Source organism: Oryzias melastigma, linkage group LG6 (assembly GCF_002922805.2).
Source record: "Oryzias melastigma strain HK-1 linkage group LG6, ASM292280v2, whole genome shotgun sequence".
Taxonomy (NCBI): Eukaryota; Metazoa; Chordata; class Actinopteri; order Beloniformes; family Adrianichthyidae; genus Oryzias; species Oryzias melastigma.
Genome location: NC_050517.1, coordinates 7,253,292 through 7,267,948, shown reverse-complemented (window position 1 = coordinate 7,267,948; position 14,657 = coordinate 7,253,292). Strand labels below are relative to the sequence as shown.

General features: G+C 39.5%; 1 protein-coding gene across 2 annotated transcripts in view; it reads left to right on the top strand.

Moving 5' to 3' along the window:
- The first annotated feature begins 1,703 nt into the window (after nucleotides 1-1,703).
- Nucleotides 1,704-14,657, top strand: part of far1 (fatty acyl CoA reductase 1) — a 28,387-nt gene continuing 15,433 nt past the window's right edge. The window contains exons 1-3 of one of the 2 annotated variants that reach the window (XM_024264206.2): nucleotides 1,704-1,873; nucleotides 11,276-11,355; nucleotides 11,429-11,545. In XM_024264206.2, the coding sequence (XP_024119974.1) occupies nucleotides 11,284-11,355; nucleotides 11,429-11,545 (189 nt within the window). In that variant the 5' untranslated portion in view covers nucleotides 1,704-1,873; nucleotides 11,276-11,283. The remainder of the gene's footprint in view (nucleotides 1,874-11,275; nucleotides 11,356-11,428; nucleotides 11,546-14,657) is intronic. The other variant, XM_024264205.2, reaches the window with a different exon arrangement.

The window sequence follows — 14,657 nt, the reverse complement described above, 5'->3', positions numbered from 1 at the left end:
CATTTAGCTATTAAAATATTCAGCTCTTTTTGTACAAGCTTTTTCGACTGTTTGGGGAGTTATTGAGGATTTCTAGGCTAATTTGGGCTTTGACTTGTATTTTAGCCCAGGCTAGCTGTTTTGGCTAATTTGGGCTTTTTCTTTTCAGTTTTTTAGGTTGATATAGAGTTTAGGTAAAATTTGAGCCTTTTGCTAAATTAGGCATTTTACCTGTTTTTTTAAGGCTAATTTGAAATTTAGCTAATATTTTAGCTACATGCTAGCTGTTTTGGCTAATTTAGGATTTATTTATTTTTTTCGTTTTTTAAGCTAATTTGGAGATTAGCTAATATTTTAGCCTTATGCTACCGGTTTTGGCTAAATTAGACATTTTACCAATTTTTTAGGTTATTTTGAAGTTTAGCTAATATTTCAGCATGCTCACTGTTTTGGCTAATTTAGATTTTTTTTCATTTTTTAGGCTAATTTGGGATTTCGGTAATGTAGCTATCAGCTTCAGCATTTTCAGCAAAACGTCGTCGTTTTTAGTTATCAATTTCAGCATCTTCAAGGGCATCTTACAGCATTCACACTAGCATTATCACATGTAATGCTATATGTAGGTTTTTCTTTTTTAATGTTTTGGTATTATTTTTTTCTATGAAGACTACAGAAATAAATTATTTCAAATTTGGCTATGTGTGGCTTTATGGTAAACCCTAAATGTTTATGTTTAGGGTTTGATTGCTGCACTTTTTTTGTTAGCCTACAAACAGACCCCGGCCCCACATCAAAGGAAAAAAAACGGTTATGTGGCCCTCTCAAGAAAAAGTTTGGGGACCCCTGACTTAGGGCACATTGGGCCAAAGTCTAGGCCTGGGGGGGATCTGGCCCAGAGGCTGGAAACACTCAAATTTCTTAAAGTAAATAAATTTGAGTGTTTTTTCTTTTAACGTTTAGCTTATTTCTAACTTGTATAATTTTGACAAAATATATTGTTACAGAGAGTAAAACATTGAAAGCTCTTCAAGCTATAAGTCGATTTATTCTGTAACAATATTCCTGCCGGTTTTTATTCAAAGTTATGGTAAAAAGCTACATTTTAAAAGCTTTAAAATTTTTGTTTCAGTGTGTTTAATAAATGTTTATTCTGTTTTGCCCACGACCTAAGGTGTGTTTTAAGTTTTTAGCACAGATGTGTGGTTGAGTTTGACACCCGATATAGGTCAAATGATCCACAGTGGAGTTAATCCAAATGCTAAAAATAGATAAAAATCTTTTCTTAAAAAAACAGTTATGTGTTTTAAGAAAATATTTTTTTATAAACCTAAAACACTTATTTTACTTATTGAGCATTTTTAACACACCATCTTTACATTTTTAGCCCCCTTTAAGCTAAGGTTATACTTATACGGGTAACAGAAATAATGGTAAAGTATACTGAGAACCAATAATGGTTATAAAGTAAAGAATAAAATAAAATGAAACAAGGGGAGGAGTAATTTGTTTTTCCCTTCATTCCCCTGCATAATGTGACGATTTAAGTATCTGCTAGTTACGTTTTGAAGTCCTTAAGTGCAGTGTCTTGTCGTTTATAAAATAATTCTTTTGATAATTTTATTTTTTCACATTTAGAAAAAAGATTAAACTTAAAACGGTTTTAATAATGAAGGAAAATGTTAACGAGTAAGGTGAAAGAGTGAGTCCTCTTCGTTTTTCTCCTATCTCTGGAGGAGCCCGCTGTTCATTGACGTCACGGCGTTTGGTGTAAACGGCTGGCTTCCGGCTGAGCCCTCACTCTGTCGTCTGAAGCGGCGCTCTGCACTGCCCCGACCGGTCACGGCTCACCGCGCGGACCCACAACTTTCCAACCCGGGATAACTCGACGTCTGCGGTACGTACGCGGTCCCACGCGCCCTCACCCGAGGCGCTTCCGCGCGGTTTTCGAACCGTCGGGCGGCTAGGGAAGATGCGCCAGAGAGGGAGGGAGGGGCGCCTCCGGCACGCTGCTCGAAGGAACGCGCGTGTCATGTGGACGGAGTCTGTTGGAGCTGCAGGGGCGATGAGAGATTTGGGAACAAACGCAGTTCACCCCTCCCCTTTCTGGAGCCTCCTCAATGCAAGGCTGGGCTCTGCAAAAGCGCAGGAGTTTTCGCTACACCCCCCGGTGGCGGTGAGGCGTTCGCAGAGTTGGTGGGAAGTCGCGTCTGGTTTCAGGCTGTTGCGCTTCGCTCAGGCGGATGATGCAGATGATGAAGCTTCCTCCTCGGTTTTTCAGTCAAAGTCAGCTGATGCTCGGCTCAGGAAGAGCCCCTCAGATCTGATGAGTTCCTCATGGAGGTAATTTGACCTGAAATTCAAGTCAGCCCCACCACGTGGGAAGAAGCCGTGTTGCTTCAACAAACGGGAGCAGGAAGCGGCTCTTCTCTGGTGCACGCGGGCTGCTGGTCAGCCAGAGTCAAAATATTAGCTTGGGCTATGAACACTTCTTTGACAACTTTGGAACAAACGTTTATGCAAAAAAGGCTTTAAAACTTGATGCAACATCAGGAAATGTGTTTATTTCAAAATAAAACAACATTTCTGTTAGTTTTCATTAAAAACATTATATTTATTGAAATTTCACCTTTTTTGTTTGTTTAAATGACTGTCCTTAAAGCTTTTTTTTTTAAATCAAAAAGTTAGTTTCTGAAGAAAGTGAACGGATTTATAAATCAAATAATATAGATAACATGGCACTGTTAGCCTAAAACCCCACTCCGATTATTTGTTGTAAAGTGTTTCCAGATATCTTTCAATTATGATAATGCAGTTTTTAGCCAAAATCTAAAATCCTGTGATTTCAGGCCACAGTTTCTGCAGGAGTTTATTAAGATTTCACCTCTGAGTTCTCAGCAGGATTGTTGGTTCATAGTAAGCCTGCCACTATTACCCATCATTCATTTGTTTGCATGCTCTCCAGCTAGCTTACAGCTCCTCACACATAATGCAACAAAAATGGCGAGCAAAATCGGATATATTTTGATCCAGATTCCATCTCAGACGAGGAAAACGAAGACGCTCATGGATCTATTTGTCTTCAAGTTACTAGTTCAATCACACACCTACAAGCATTTTTAAAACAGAATTTTTTTTGTCTGTTCCTGATATATTATGTATATGTATATTTTTTATTTATGTCTTCCATCATCAGAAAAATGCCCCAAGAACAAGTTAAAAACGCCATTTTCATTGGAGTATGGCTGTAAGGGTTTGAGCACAGAACTGTTTACAGCAGACAGACAAACCAACCGGACTCAAATTCTGAATAGATGAGCTGCTATGAGGGAAGACGTCAATGAATACAAGAAAGATGTTGGAAATCCGTAGTTTATTCTTTGTAGTTCTGTCATCAGTGTCAGTAGGTTATAAGGTTATCAGGAAGTCATCTGTCCTGTCTGTCTTTAGAATGTGTGAGTTGGGAGGGTTGGGGTCAGAGGTCAAATGGAGGTGCAGTAGGAAGTCGGCTGGTTTGCTCAACACCTTTTGTTTTTGCCAGTGAAAATGTGAGCGTAGTGCATTTACAAGTCTGAGAACAACTTTTCCTTTGGAGTTACCACGTTGTCCGTCCTCAGACACAGACGCTAAGCTGAAGCTCTTGTCTGTGCACATGTAGGTGAAGATCCAGAAGTCTCTAGTGGTTTTTGGACAGTGGTTTTAGTGCAGTGGCTTTGCTCATTTCAAAGTTTGTTCCTGTCAGGAGAATCTTTGTGTGCCGCTCATCCACAAGTGTCCGGCTGAAGCATGAATTATTCAGCTGAAGCATCAGGGATCAACTTGCTGCCGGTCTGTCTGACTGTAAGGTGCAGGAGCTCTTTAATAAACGGCGGATCAAAAGGCGGCGTGGTCCCAGCCCAAGATTACACAGCTTTGTGTTTGTTGTTCAGACAAGAGATAGAGCTCTGGTCTGACAACAATGCAGACACAAACACGCTTCAACCCTTCTCCTCTCCTAGGCTTGTTTACATTTAAAGTGGGATCATCTGGACAACACAAGACAGTGCGCTGAACTTTTTTCAATGATTGTCGATCCTCACAGGTGTCCAATGACAGACATGAAGTCTTGTCCACCTTTGTCAACACCTCAATGTAAAGGTGTGGTCATCTGGACCCCATAAGAGGGCACGAGGGTTAAGGAGCTTTTTATAAAGATGCTCTGTTTGCAGTGAGGTTGCAGTGTTGTAGCATAGTGCAATATTGCTGTAGCGTGGTTACAGTATTATTGTGGCATGGCTGCAGGGATTTTATGATAAGGTTGCAGCGTAGTTGCGGTATTCTCGTAGTGTTGTTGTAAAGATGTTGCTGTGTGGTGGCTGTGGGGTTGTAGTGATGCTTTTGCATAGTTTCAGGATAGTTGCAGTGATATTGTTGCAAGGTTGCAGTGTGGATGCAGCGGTATTGGTTTTTAGATTTCAGTGTGATTGAAACAATATTGCTGCTAGGTTGCAGTTTGGTTGCAGCAATGTTGCGGGTGGCTTGGGTGCAGCGTAATTAGAATATTGTTGAAGCATGGTTGGTGTTAGGGTGCAGTTTGGTTGCCTCAATATTGCTGGTAGGTGGCAGTTTGGTTGCAGCGGTGTTGTTTTTAAGTTGTTGCAGTTTGGTTGCAGCAAAGTTGCTGTTAGGTTGCAGTTTGGTTGCAGCAATGTTGCTGTTATAGTGCAGTTTGGTTGCACCAATGTTGCTGTTAGGTTTCCCGTTTGGTTGCAGCAATGTTGCTGGTATAGTGCAGTTTGGTTGCACCAATGTTGCTGTTTGGTTGCAAAGATGTTACTGCTAGGGTGCAGTTTGGTTGCAGTGATGTTGGTGGTTTTTACAGTGATGTTGCTATTAAGTTGCGCTGTTGTTGCAGCACAGTTGCAATGTTGCTATCGTGAGGCTACAACAAGGTTGCAGCATGGTTAATGTGACAGAAGCCAGAAGCTCTGTGCATTTTTATCTAAGCCTTTTAATAAAAGATCCTGAAAATTTATAGTTGACATTCATTTTTGTCTTAAACATTAGTGACTTTCTGGAGAAGCATTTTGACTTTTGGAAATTCAACTTCATTTATGTCTCATATCCATCTACAGTATAAAATACGTTGAAATGCTTTGTGTGACTGACATGTAAACAATGCAAAGGTGGTGTTTTAAGTGTAGATTTTAAAATAAATAGATAAATAATAATAAAAATATGTAGATAATTGACAAATAATGAAAATATGAAATGATACCTAAGAAAAAAATCATGTGGAATCTAAAACGATACAAAATAGTAAATAGAATATAATTAGATATGCAATAAAAACACTTTTAAGAAGTACTTAACCGGTATAAATATGTTTCTGAATATAATTACACACAAAAGACGTGGTTAGATTATATCGCAGCTATATAAGCTGCTGAAAGGAAACTGATAACAAAATCAAAATTGACAAAATTATCATGATTGTAAAAATGAAAATGCCCACAGGCTGTGGCGTGTAAAAGAAGTAACCTGCGTCTTTCTGTAAACATCATGTTCTGTTCAAAAGAATCGAGGAGGAAAAAGTTCTGGAATTCGTTTTAGGTTCTGTGTATTTCCTGGTTCAGACTCTAAATAGCCTGAGGATAGAAGCTCCTCCTCCTCCTGTGTTTGTCTTCATGGAGCCAAAATCCTGTCCCGAGCCAAACACAGAAGAGTTAATTGTCGGGATGGCTGAGGTCTTTCAGTCTTCCTGGTTCTGATCCAGCTCTGCTTGTTATAGATTCCCTGCTGGTCAGAGAGCTCAGGTTGGATGGTGTGTTCTGAAGGGAGCAGGGAAGTCTTAAAAATACAAATTTGACCATCTTCTTGAGTGTAACTCTTAGAGAGGCTTGTATAAACACCCACAAAGTTAATATACTGTCATTGTTAACAAAATAAGACTTTAATACTGTCAGCAAATTCTAAAGTGGATCAACCACATCAAGATTAAACACTTATTGTGTATAAATGACAAAATATGCACGGCCAAAACATTAGGCAATAAAGTCTGCAACCAATAATGTTCAGCGATGCACCAGAAATGAAAGCCAGGCTGTTGGGATAAGAGCCCTGCACAAACCAAAGAGCCCTCACCAAGGTTAACTCCAAGGTCAAACTCCACCAGCCAAATCCATCTTCAGGAGCTGCTTGAACCAAAGTGAACTTCCAAGAGATGACCATTGACTGTGTGTGAGAACTGGACTGAGTGACTCCTCCCCCCTGGCATTCCAAACAGGAAGTACCCACTGGCTCCAAAATGTTCTACAGAGAAATAAACCCGCTTTCTATTGCTATTTTTTTAACATGTTCATGTAAAATCCTATTTTTTCCACGACATTTTTCTTTAGTTCAAGTTATTCAAGTTATAAACTTAAATGTCAGTTGCCTCAATAAAAGTATGATGTCTCGCGTCAAACTTTTAAAATATTTTTTCCAGAGTTTTTGTTGCCAGTTTTCAAGTGGAAGGGGTGTGGCCTTCCAACAAGCTCACTCCTGATTGGCTTATTGGTTGCCCTTGAAATGATGACTCATGCCAATTTGGACCAATCACTGCTCTCTGATGTCTTGCTTCAACATGGTGGCATCCTCAACCTAAAATTTGACTTCATTTGGTTTCAGTCTGAATAAAACCATTTTCTATCACACTTAGAACTGGCCAAAGAGGACACCACTGATGGAAGAAAATCCTAAAATCACCATTCACTGAGAAATGCTTTTGGACAGTTGAGGCAAACCTGTAAATCAACTCCTTGTTCACACATGCAGAACATACACAGACACCAAGAAGGGAAGATTATCCCTACTGTGAAGCACGGCAGAGGCACAGTTATGGTCTGGGCTGTGTGTTCTGTTCCTGATGCGGAGTGTTTTGATTCTACGCATGCTCACTGAAAACCATCACACATCCTGGAGTCAAATGTTGGGGCTGACAAATGAAAGGGATTTAGTTTTCTATTTCTTAATAGAAGTTTAATTTTTGTAACACTTCATAATAAGATTCCTTAACAAGCTTTTTAACATATTAACAAACACTATTAATATATTTATAGGGTGCTAGTAAGACATTTATTAACATAGGTTTATTAAAATATTTTGTAAGATTATTTAACATGTAAAGTGAGACCATTGTCTACAAAGGTCATATCAATAAACTGTTTACAAGCTTAAAACATGTATTAACTATCCCTGTCAACACAATATTGAGTGTTTCACAGCACCTCATCTAAAGGGTTACCAGAATTTCTTAATGAACTTTGTGGAAACAACCGTCCAACATATTGGATATTTTAAACATATCAATTTTTCCACAAAGTTCATTATTATTCAATAATTAAAACCTCAAAGGGCATTATCCTGCTCACTCTATGTTCACTTACAAAAACATAAATATTACATCAATTTTTTGTACAGGGGTCACCAAACTGGTGCTCAGAGATGCTGAAATTGATAGCGGAAAATGCTGAAGTTGATAGTTGAAAACGCTGAAGCTGATAGCCAGATAAAATATTAGTTAAATGGCAAATTAGCCTAAAAAACGGAAATAAGATGTATTATATAGATGTATGTTAGAGCTACAGGGTAACAAATTGGACTGTCTGTCTGAAGTTGCTGCAAGTGTCAGGTTTTTCCTGTCTGCTGCTCCATTCCTGTCTTCATTCATCAACATGCTTTTGTTCAACCCTCAGAAATGCTGAATCAGAAATGTCTGCAGACATTCTCACCTCTGCAGAAAAAGACTGGTCAAAGGAGTCTGTAAAGCAGCCTAAAGGCCGCCGAGGCTTCAGCATTCTGGAACAGAAAGGTCTTCTGCTCCAAAGTTCTTTGTGTGTCTGTATGTCGGAGCTGTTGTCCCCCGGAGAGCAGCCGGGCTGCAGTCACAGTCGGGCTTTAACAGGCGCGCAGCAGGAGGGGGACACTCGCCTCATGGTTAGAGTCTGAGTGGGATCGCCGCTTCTCACTCGGGTCCACCGTCCTGCTGGGATAGTGGCTCTGTTGTCATGGCAGCCTGCAGTAATGTCCCCTCTTTAGCTCATAATACAGGATATTTTTGTTCTTGTGCGTAGGAATTCAAGAGACGCCTTTTTTTGTCTTCTAACAAGAGTTTTTATTGAAATGTTTGTGTTTCAAAGCACTGCTCAACAAGTCTGATAAAAGAGAGGAATAACTGGTTCACCTCTTACAATAAGGGCAGTGATCCAGCTTAAAGTTGCATCACACCATGTCTACGTCCCCCTGAAGCCAGCTATGTGAGTTTGAGCCGTCAGTGTGGGACACACTATCTGCTGAAGGACTTTGATAAGAAACTAGAAGGGGTATGAAAACTTTTTTTGAAAGAAATTAAGTTTTTTTTTTTCTTTTTTTTTTATTAAGATTTTGTAGGGAGTCCAGGTGGTACAACCTGTTGTTGACAATCATGGACTTCAGTGTAAAGGAAGACTTTGCATACTTGTGGTTTGATTCAGCAGCTGGTTAAACCACTCCTGAGTGCAGCAGCTTGAAGACCTTTCAGGTAAATGTACAGTTTAAGCAACACCCACACCTTCTTGATGGTGTTCATTGTTGAACATAGACACAGTGTAAAGACTGTAGATTCAGAAGCTCAGTTGTTGCATATTTGTGGGGGGCAGTGGTTACTCTCACAGGGAGAAGGCCCAGGTTCAAATCCCGGCTGGTTACTTTCTGTGTGGAGTTTGCATGTTCTCCGGGGACTCCAGTTTCCTTCCACAGTCCAAAAACAGACCCCATTGGTTCATTGATGTCTCTAAATTGCGTGAATGTGTGGGCCTGTAACAGACCTACCCTCACAACAGGGACTGGGAATAGGCTCCAGAATCCTGATTACAGCAAAGGGATTCAGCGGGTTCTGAAAAAGGATGGATGGATGGTATTTTTATAGGATTGCAATACTCCTATATATTCTCGCTTCAAACTTATCAAATATGGCCGTATAGTTTGAGTTCCCTCTGCGTCACTTTTTGACATTTTAGGTGTCCTCAATTCGAATTTTTTTGACGACGTGCTGGCTGTTCCCATTAAATCACAGGTCTCCAACCCTCGGGACATGATAACGGACTTGGTACTGGCTTAGGATACTGGTCTGGGTTAGGATATTGGGATTGGATTAGAATACTGGTTCTGGGTTAGGATATTGGTGCTGGATTAGGATACTGGTACTGGGTTAGAGTTGAGCCTTGTTTCCCCTGATCAGTCCGGTACAGTATGGTTTGGTCTGGTATTTTGAGCATTTCCATTGCTAAATGGGCCATTAAACAGTTCTGATCCGTTGTAGGTCTATAGAAAAATGGAAAAAGACGAAAGTCACTGTAGCCAACTACTGACTGGCAGAAAGTGATGACGACAATAGAAAGCATCAACAGAGTACTAAGCTAGCGTTCCTGTTTTCCTCTTTATGGCGGTATTCTTATTAACCCCCGCTATCTTCTTTAAACCACATTAAATTCCTGTTATGCACAAAGTAAAGCAAGAAAAAGACAAGCTGCTGGATGACCTCCATTGTTGCTTTTCTAGACGTCGCACTACACGACATGCTAGCGGTCTACACCAAGCATGCGCCGTGAAAACAAACCATTCAGTAGAGGCGAGGCTTAACTGAGTAGAAATGCTCACCAGAATCAACTGGTCTGTCCCGGACCGCTCAATGGATACGAGGCTTAGGGTACTGGTACCGGTCCATCTCCTGAGGGTTGAGGACTCTTGATTACCGTATGTGGCCCAGTACCAGGTATCCCTCGGACCAGTACTGGTTTGCAGTCCAGTGGTCGGGGACTCCTAACTTCATTGGAAAAGCCAGCACGTCAAAAAACGACAAGTTGGGGACACCCAAAACGTCAAAAAGTAAAGCAGAGGGGACCCAAAACCACACGTCCATGCTTGTTTCAGTTTCTTATCAAAGACCTTCAGTGGATGGTCTGTCTCACACTGACGACTCAAACACACAAAGCTGTTCATGAGTTGAGAGTAAGAATGCTTTGTATGCTCTTCTGCTTGAGCAAAGCTTGACTTGTTGGTTGTTTGAAAAGTCTAATCCTAGATGTCAACGTGGGCAGATTGCTACAGAAAACACCCAAATCATCATCCCTGTGTTCAGATGCTTGATTTTTTTTTTTTTTTTTTTTACAAAGAGCTTTGTTTCTATTTCCTCCTGGAGTGGTAAGATCTGTAACACTGAGCAATGAAACCAGTTTCTTATGAGCACCAGCCGTTCCTCTGCCAGTTCTTCCTGATCTTCCATGCTAACTGAAGGCTGTAAGGTCTGAGAGTTTAACTATTTCAATGTAGTTTTGACTTGTTGGTGAGCCAGTGGGAGTCAGTCAAAATGAGAAAGAAGATCCATTTATCTTCCACATTCTACCTTTTCCCTAACCGGAGCCAGTCTTGGGGTCAGTGGAGATGTGTAGTAAAGTAAATATTCTCAGACCTTCCTCTCCCAAAAAATTCTTCTGGTGGGTCCTGGGTTTTCCCCAGGGAAATCTTGACCTCCAGTAAATCTAGAGCTTTGGGTTTTTTTGTTTTTGTCTTTTTTACTCTGCTTCTTCACTATTTAACGGCATTACTGCAGTTGTTTCACCTATCAACTTCAATTCCTCCCTCACTCATGAACAACACTCCACGATACCTCAGCTCCTCCGTTTGAGGCCGGAGCCCTCCACCGACCGGAGAGGGCACACAACCTTTCTCCTGTCAAGAACCACTGAGGTGCTAATTCTAATTCCAGCTGCTTCACACTCGACCGTGAACTGGATGGTCCTGGTTTAATGAAACCAGCAGAACAACAAATCCCCCCTCCAGTCTCTGGCTGCGCCAGGAAATTCAGCCATACAATGTATAAACAGAACTGGTGAACGGGATAAAAATGGCAATATTCCTCTTGAGTCAGATGTTCCACCATCAGCTGAATTCCGAAAATGAATTTTAAAGCAGTTTATTAGATCTACATATTCTGACGAATAAAATAACAGACTTTCTACAATAATTAGCCCTAGAACTCATGTAGGTCCAAATCTTTCAGTGTCCCATTGAAAGATGATAAAGACTTTGTGGTTTGTTTTATTAAAAGTAATGAAGGCAAATGTGTTTCCACAGTGCAGTAATTTTCAGAATGCGTTGCTTGTAATTTTAAGGTCAACCAATACACATTTTATTAAAACTAAATTCTAATTGTAGCGTTTTTGAAGGATTTTTGAAGAATGCCAGAATGTCTTACTTTGAAAAACCCGCCTCTGATTAGAAACTGATTGTTGTTTTGCAGGAGATATCATGGTGAACATCCCAGAGTACTATGCAGGAAAAAACGTGCTGCTCTCTGGAGCGACGGGCTTCATGGGGAAGGTAAATACACGTTGATCGTGTGTAGGATCAGAACTGATCCACGACTCTGTCTGAATGATGGTCTGTTACCAAGGTGCTGCTGGAGAAGCTGCTGAGATCCTGTCCGGAAGTGGGAGCCGTTTATGTGCTGGTCCGGTCAAAGGCGGGCCAGAGCCCACAGGCCCGCGTGGCCGACATGATCAACTGCAAGGTGAGGGGGAAGCTTGTCCACCAAGCCTGCACGAAATGAATAAAATCTGCATATGTGTTTGGAACTGCGATGGCGGTATGACTCGCAATTAATGGACGAATAGCAAAACAAAAAATGCTACTACATTTCCATTTCCCTTTGACAGTTTTATTTAAATAATTTTTCGTTTTCAACATGTTTTGCATAGTACCTGTTTTTGGAGAACGTCGCCTGTCCTGAAACCAAACAGTTAAACAGACATTAGGGGTGTAAAGGATCATGTAAAGGTTTTAGAGTCTTGGTTGGGATCATTTTTTGAACCAGTAAAAAGGGGGAAAAAGTGAAACTAACTAGATTAAAGCTATAAATGTATTTTTTAAATCATTTTAAAACATATATTTTTAATAAAACATAAAGTACTTCAAAACACACACACCCCCACACACACACACTTAATCAAAAATTAGCTCATTGAGGCCTCTTTATACAAACAAAAACACTAATAACATCTTTGATCTTATGAATATTCTTATACATAAAAAAATACTAAATGAACTTTAATGTTCATATAAATAAAAGTGCATCTAAATACAAGTGCATTTAAATAAACTGGATTGATGGAATAATTTACAACTTCAAATTCTCCACTGCTGCTGCAGTAAACTCCCCCTCCCCCTCACTGGAGTGGGGGGTTTTCTCCGGGACAGATAAATCCACGGTCTCTAAACCCAGATGTGGAAGTGTGTTAAATGAGATTTTTGTAGAACTCTTTAAAATAAAAAAAATGATCTCATCATTCCCATTTTTGAGTTAAACTCAGAGGTAGAGTCTGATTTTTTTATTTTGATTTTTTTTACACTTTTGGATATTCATTAAGCTGCGACTCTTGCGCACATTAAAATAAAGACAGTGGACGCAAATTTGAGGTGCAAATTTCTGTAGAATTTTCATGCTTTAAGGTTTAAGTTGATCTATTCTGGAATAATATTCCTGCCTATTTTTAGTCATAGTAAAAGAGTTACGTTTTAAAAATTTTGTCTTGGTGTGTTCATTAAATGTTTATGCTGTTCGGCCAGTGACCTGGTGAAGGTGTGTTTGGGATTTTGGTCCCGTATGTGATTGAGTTATTCATCTGGCATTAGTGGGCTCCAGGGATTGGTCAATGACACACAGAGCTTTGATTTATTGCATAATAGTGAGGCACAAACGGTTATTTTAATAGTCGACTATTCTTTGATTATTTTTTTCAGATTAGTCGACTAATCGGGTCATGCGCAAACTGGATGTAAATCACAGATCTTAACCATCATTAGGTTTAAACTAACTAAAAACAATATGTACAGCTGTACCTGTGATAATGCTGGTATGAATGCTGTAAGCTGAATTTGGCTGCTGAAGATGCTAGTGCTGATAGCTGAAAATGTTGAAATTGATAGCTTAACACGCTGAAGCTGAGAGCTGAAATCGCAAACCTAATGGCTGAAAAGGCTGAAGCTAAAATATTAGTTAAATGGCAGATTAGCCTAAAAAATAACAAAAAGCCTAAGTTAGCCAAAACAGCTAACATGTTGCTGAGATATTGGATAAACTCCAAAATAGCCTAAAAAACTTTAGTAGATTCCAAAAAAGTCCTTAAAGCTAGCAGAATACCATGATAATTTTCAACTTTACTACATTCTGACTCCAAATAAAATGAAGAAACGACTAATCGACTATTAAATTAGTCGTTGACTATTTTAATAGTCGGTTAGTTGTCGAATAGTCAACTAATCGTGGCAGCCCTAATGCATACAGGACTTTACCCTGATTAGTTACTTCAAACTAAAAAGAGATGGTTTAGAATTTGTGCACCGGCGACCACTTATTGCTACGTATGCCTCCTTTGTGGTACGCCTGATACCATGTTGATGATAAATTTGAGGTTTATTGTGCAGGCCTATTGTCCACACGTATAACTCTGGAAGTTCATCCTGCTGGTCTCCTCTGGGGTTGGAGAAAGTTCTGGTCTCGTGAGGCCACACAGCCCGCTCCTTTAGAGCTGGTTGGTTCCTCAGCGGTTCACAGCAGAGGGAAGTTCTGTTCTGACTGAAACTATTCTTCTTGGGTAACCACATCCTGTTTGCTCAGATGAGATCAAAGTTTACACATAAGTCATACCAGAGTAGTATTTTTATTTAAACTAACAAAGCTTGGGTTTCTGTGCTTGTTATTAGGGCTGTCAAATTACCACATTAATTGCGGTTAATTACCAGCATTTTAGCACGTTATTTATTTTTGATCGCGTTAATCTCATTTTTGCATTTTATATTTACTTCATTGTTATAAATTATTAGAATTTCAGTCCTGCCATATTTTTATTTTGAAATTGTTTCTTTTACAAAAGTGGACTGTTTAATATGCAGTGCGTCGCGTAATAATTAATAATAATAATAATAATTATGGCTTCAGCGCGCACAAACCGCACTCTAGCTCTTTTTTGAGAAGGGTGATTGTCATGAGGGTTTTAAAAAAGCATCATTTTAGAGGCAAAGTTCACCTCTTAACGCTCGTTTTTGTCCAGATGACAAAGCAAAAATGTATTTATTTAAAAAAAACATAGTCCAAAGTCTAAATTGTTCAATTCCTCCACTGTTTCATTCCTTCCTTCTTAGATTCTATTCTCTATTTCTTTTCTTATTCATCCCAGTCTTTACATTGATCAAAGTCACCCAAATAGGTTAAAGCACGTGTCAAAGTCGAGGCCCGGGGGCCGGATCCGCCCATCAGGTTAATTTATGCCTCCTTTTGGCTGCTTGTGCGATTGAGTTTGACACCCCTGGGTCAAAGGAAAGTATAAAATCACATATGTTTTCTACTGTCTTGCTGTTGTGGTGAACTGTGGAATAAATATATCAATGTTTGAATTATGGTATTAATAGGAAGTTTTATTTCAATATTAGAACACTCTGGACCTGATGTTTTTGTTGTTTTTTTGTTTTATTGTTTATTCAAGATTGAAAAAAAATAATCCCTTGGTGGTGTCAAAGTAGGAAGTCTTTTATATTTAAAAAAATATCTCAACAAATCCACCTTTTTTATTATATTTTGGTCTACGTCACAATATCACAAACTTAAATAAAATACATAAAAATGA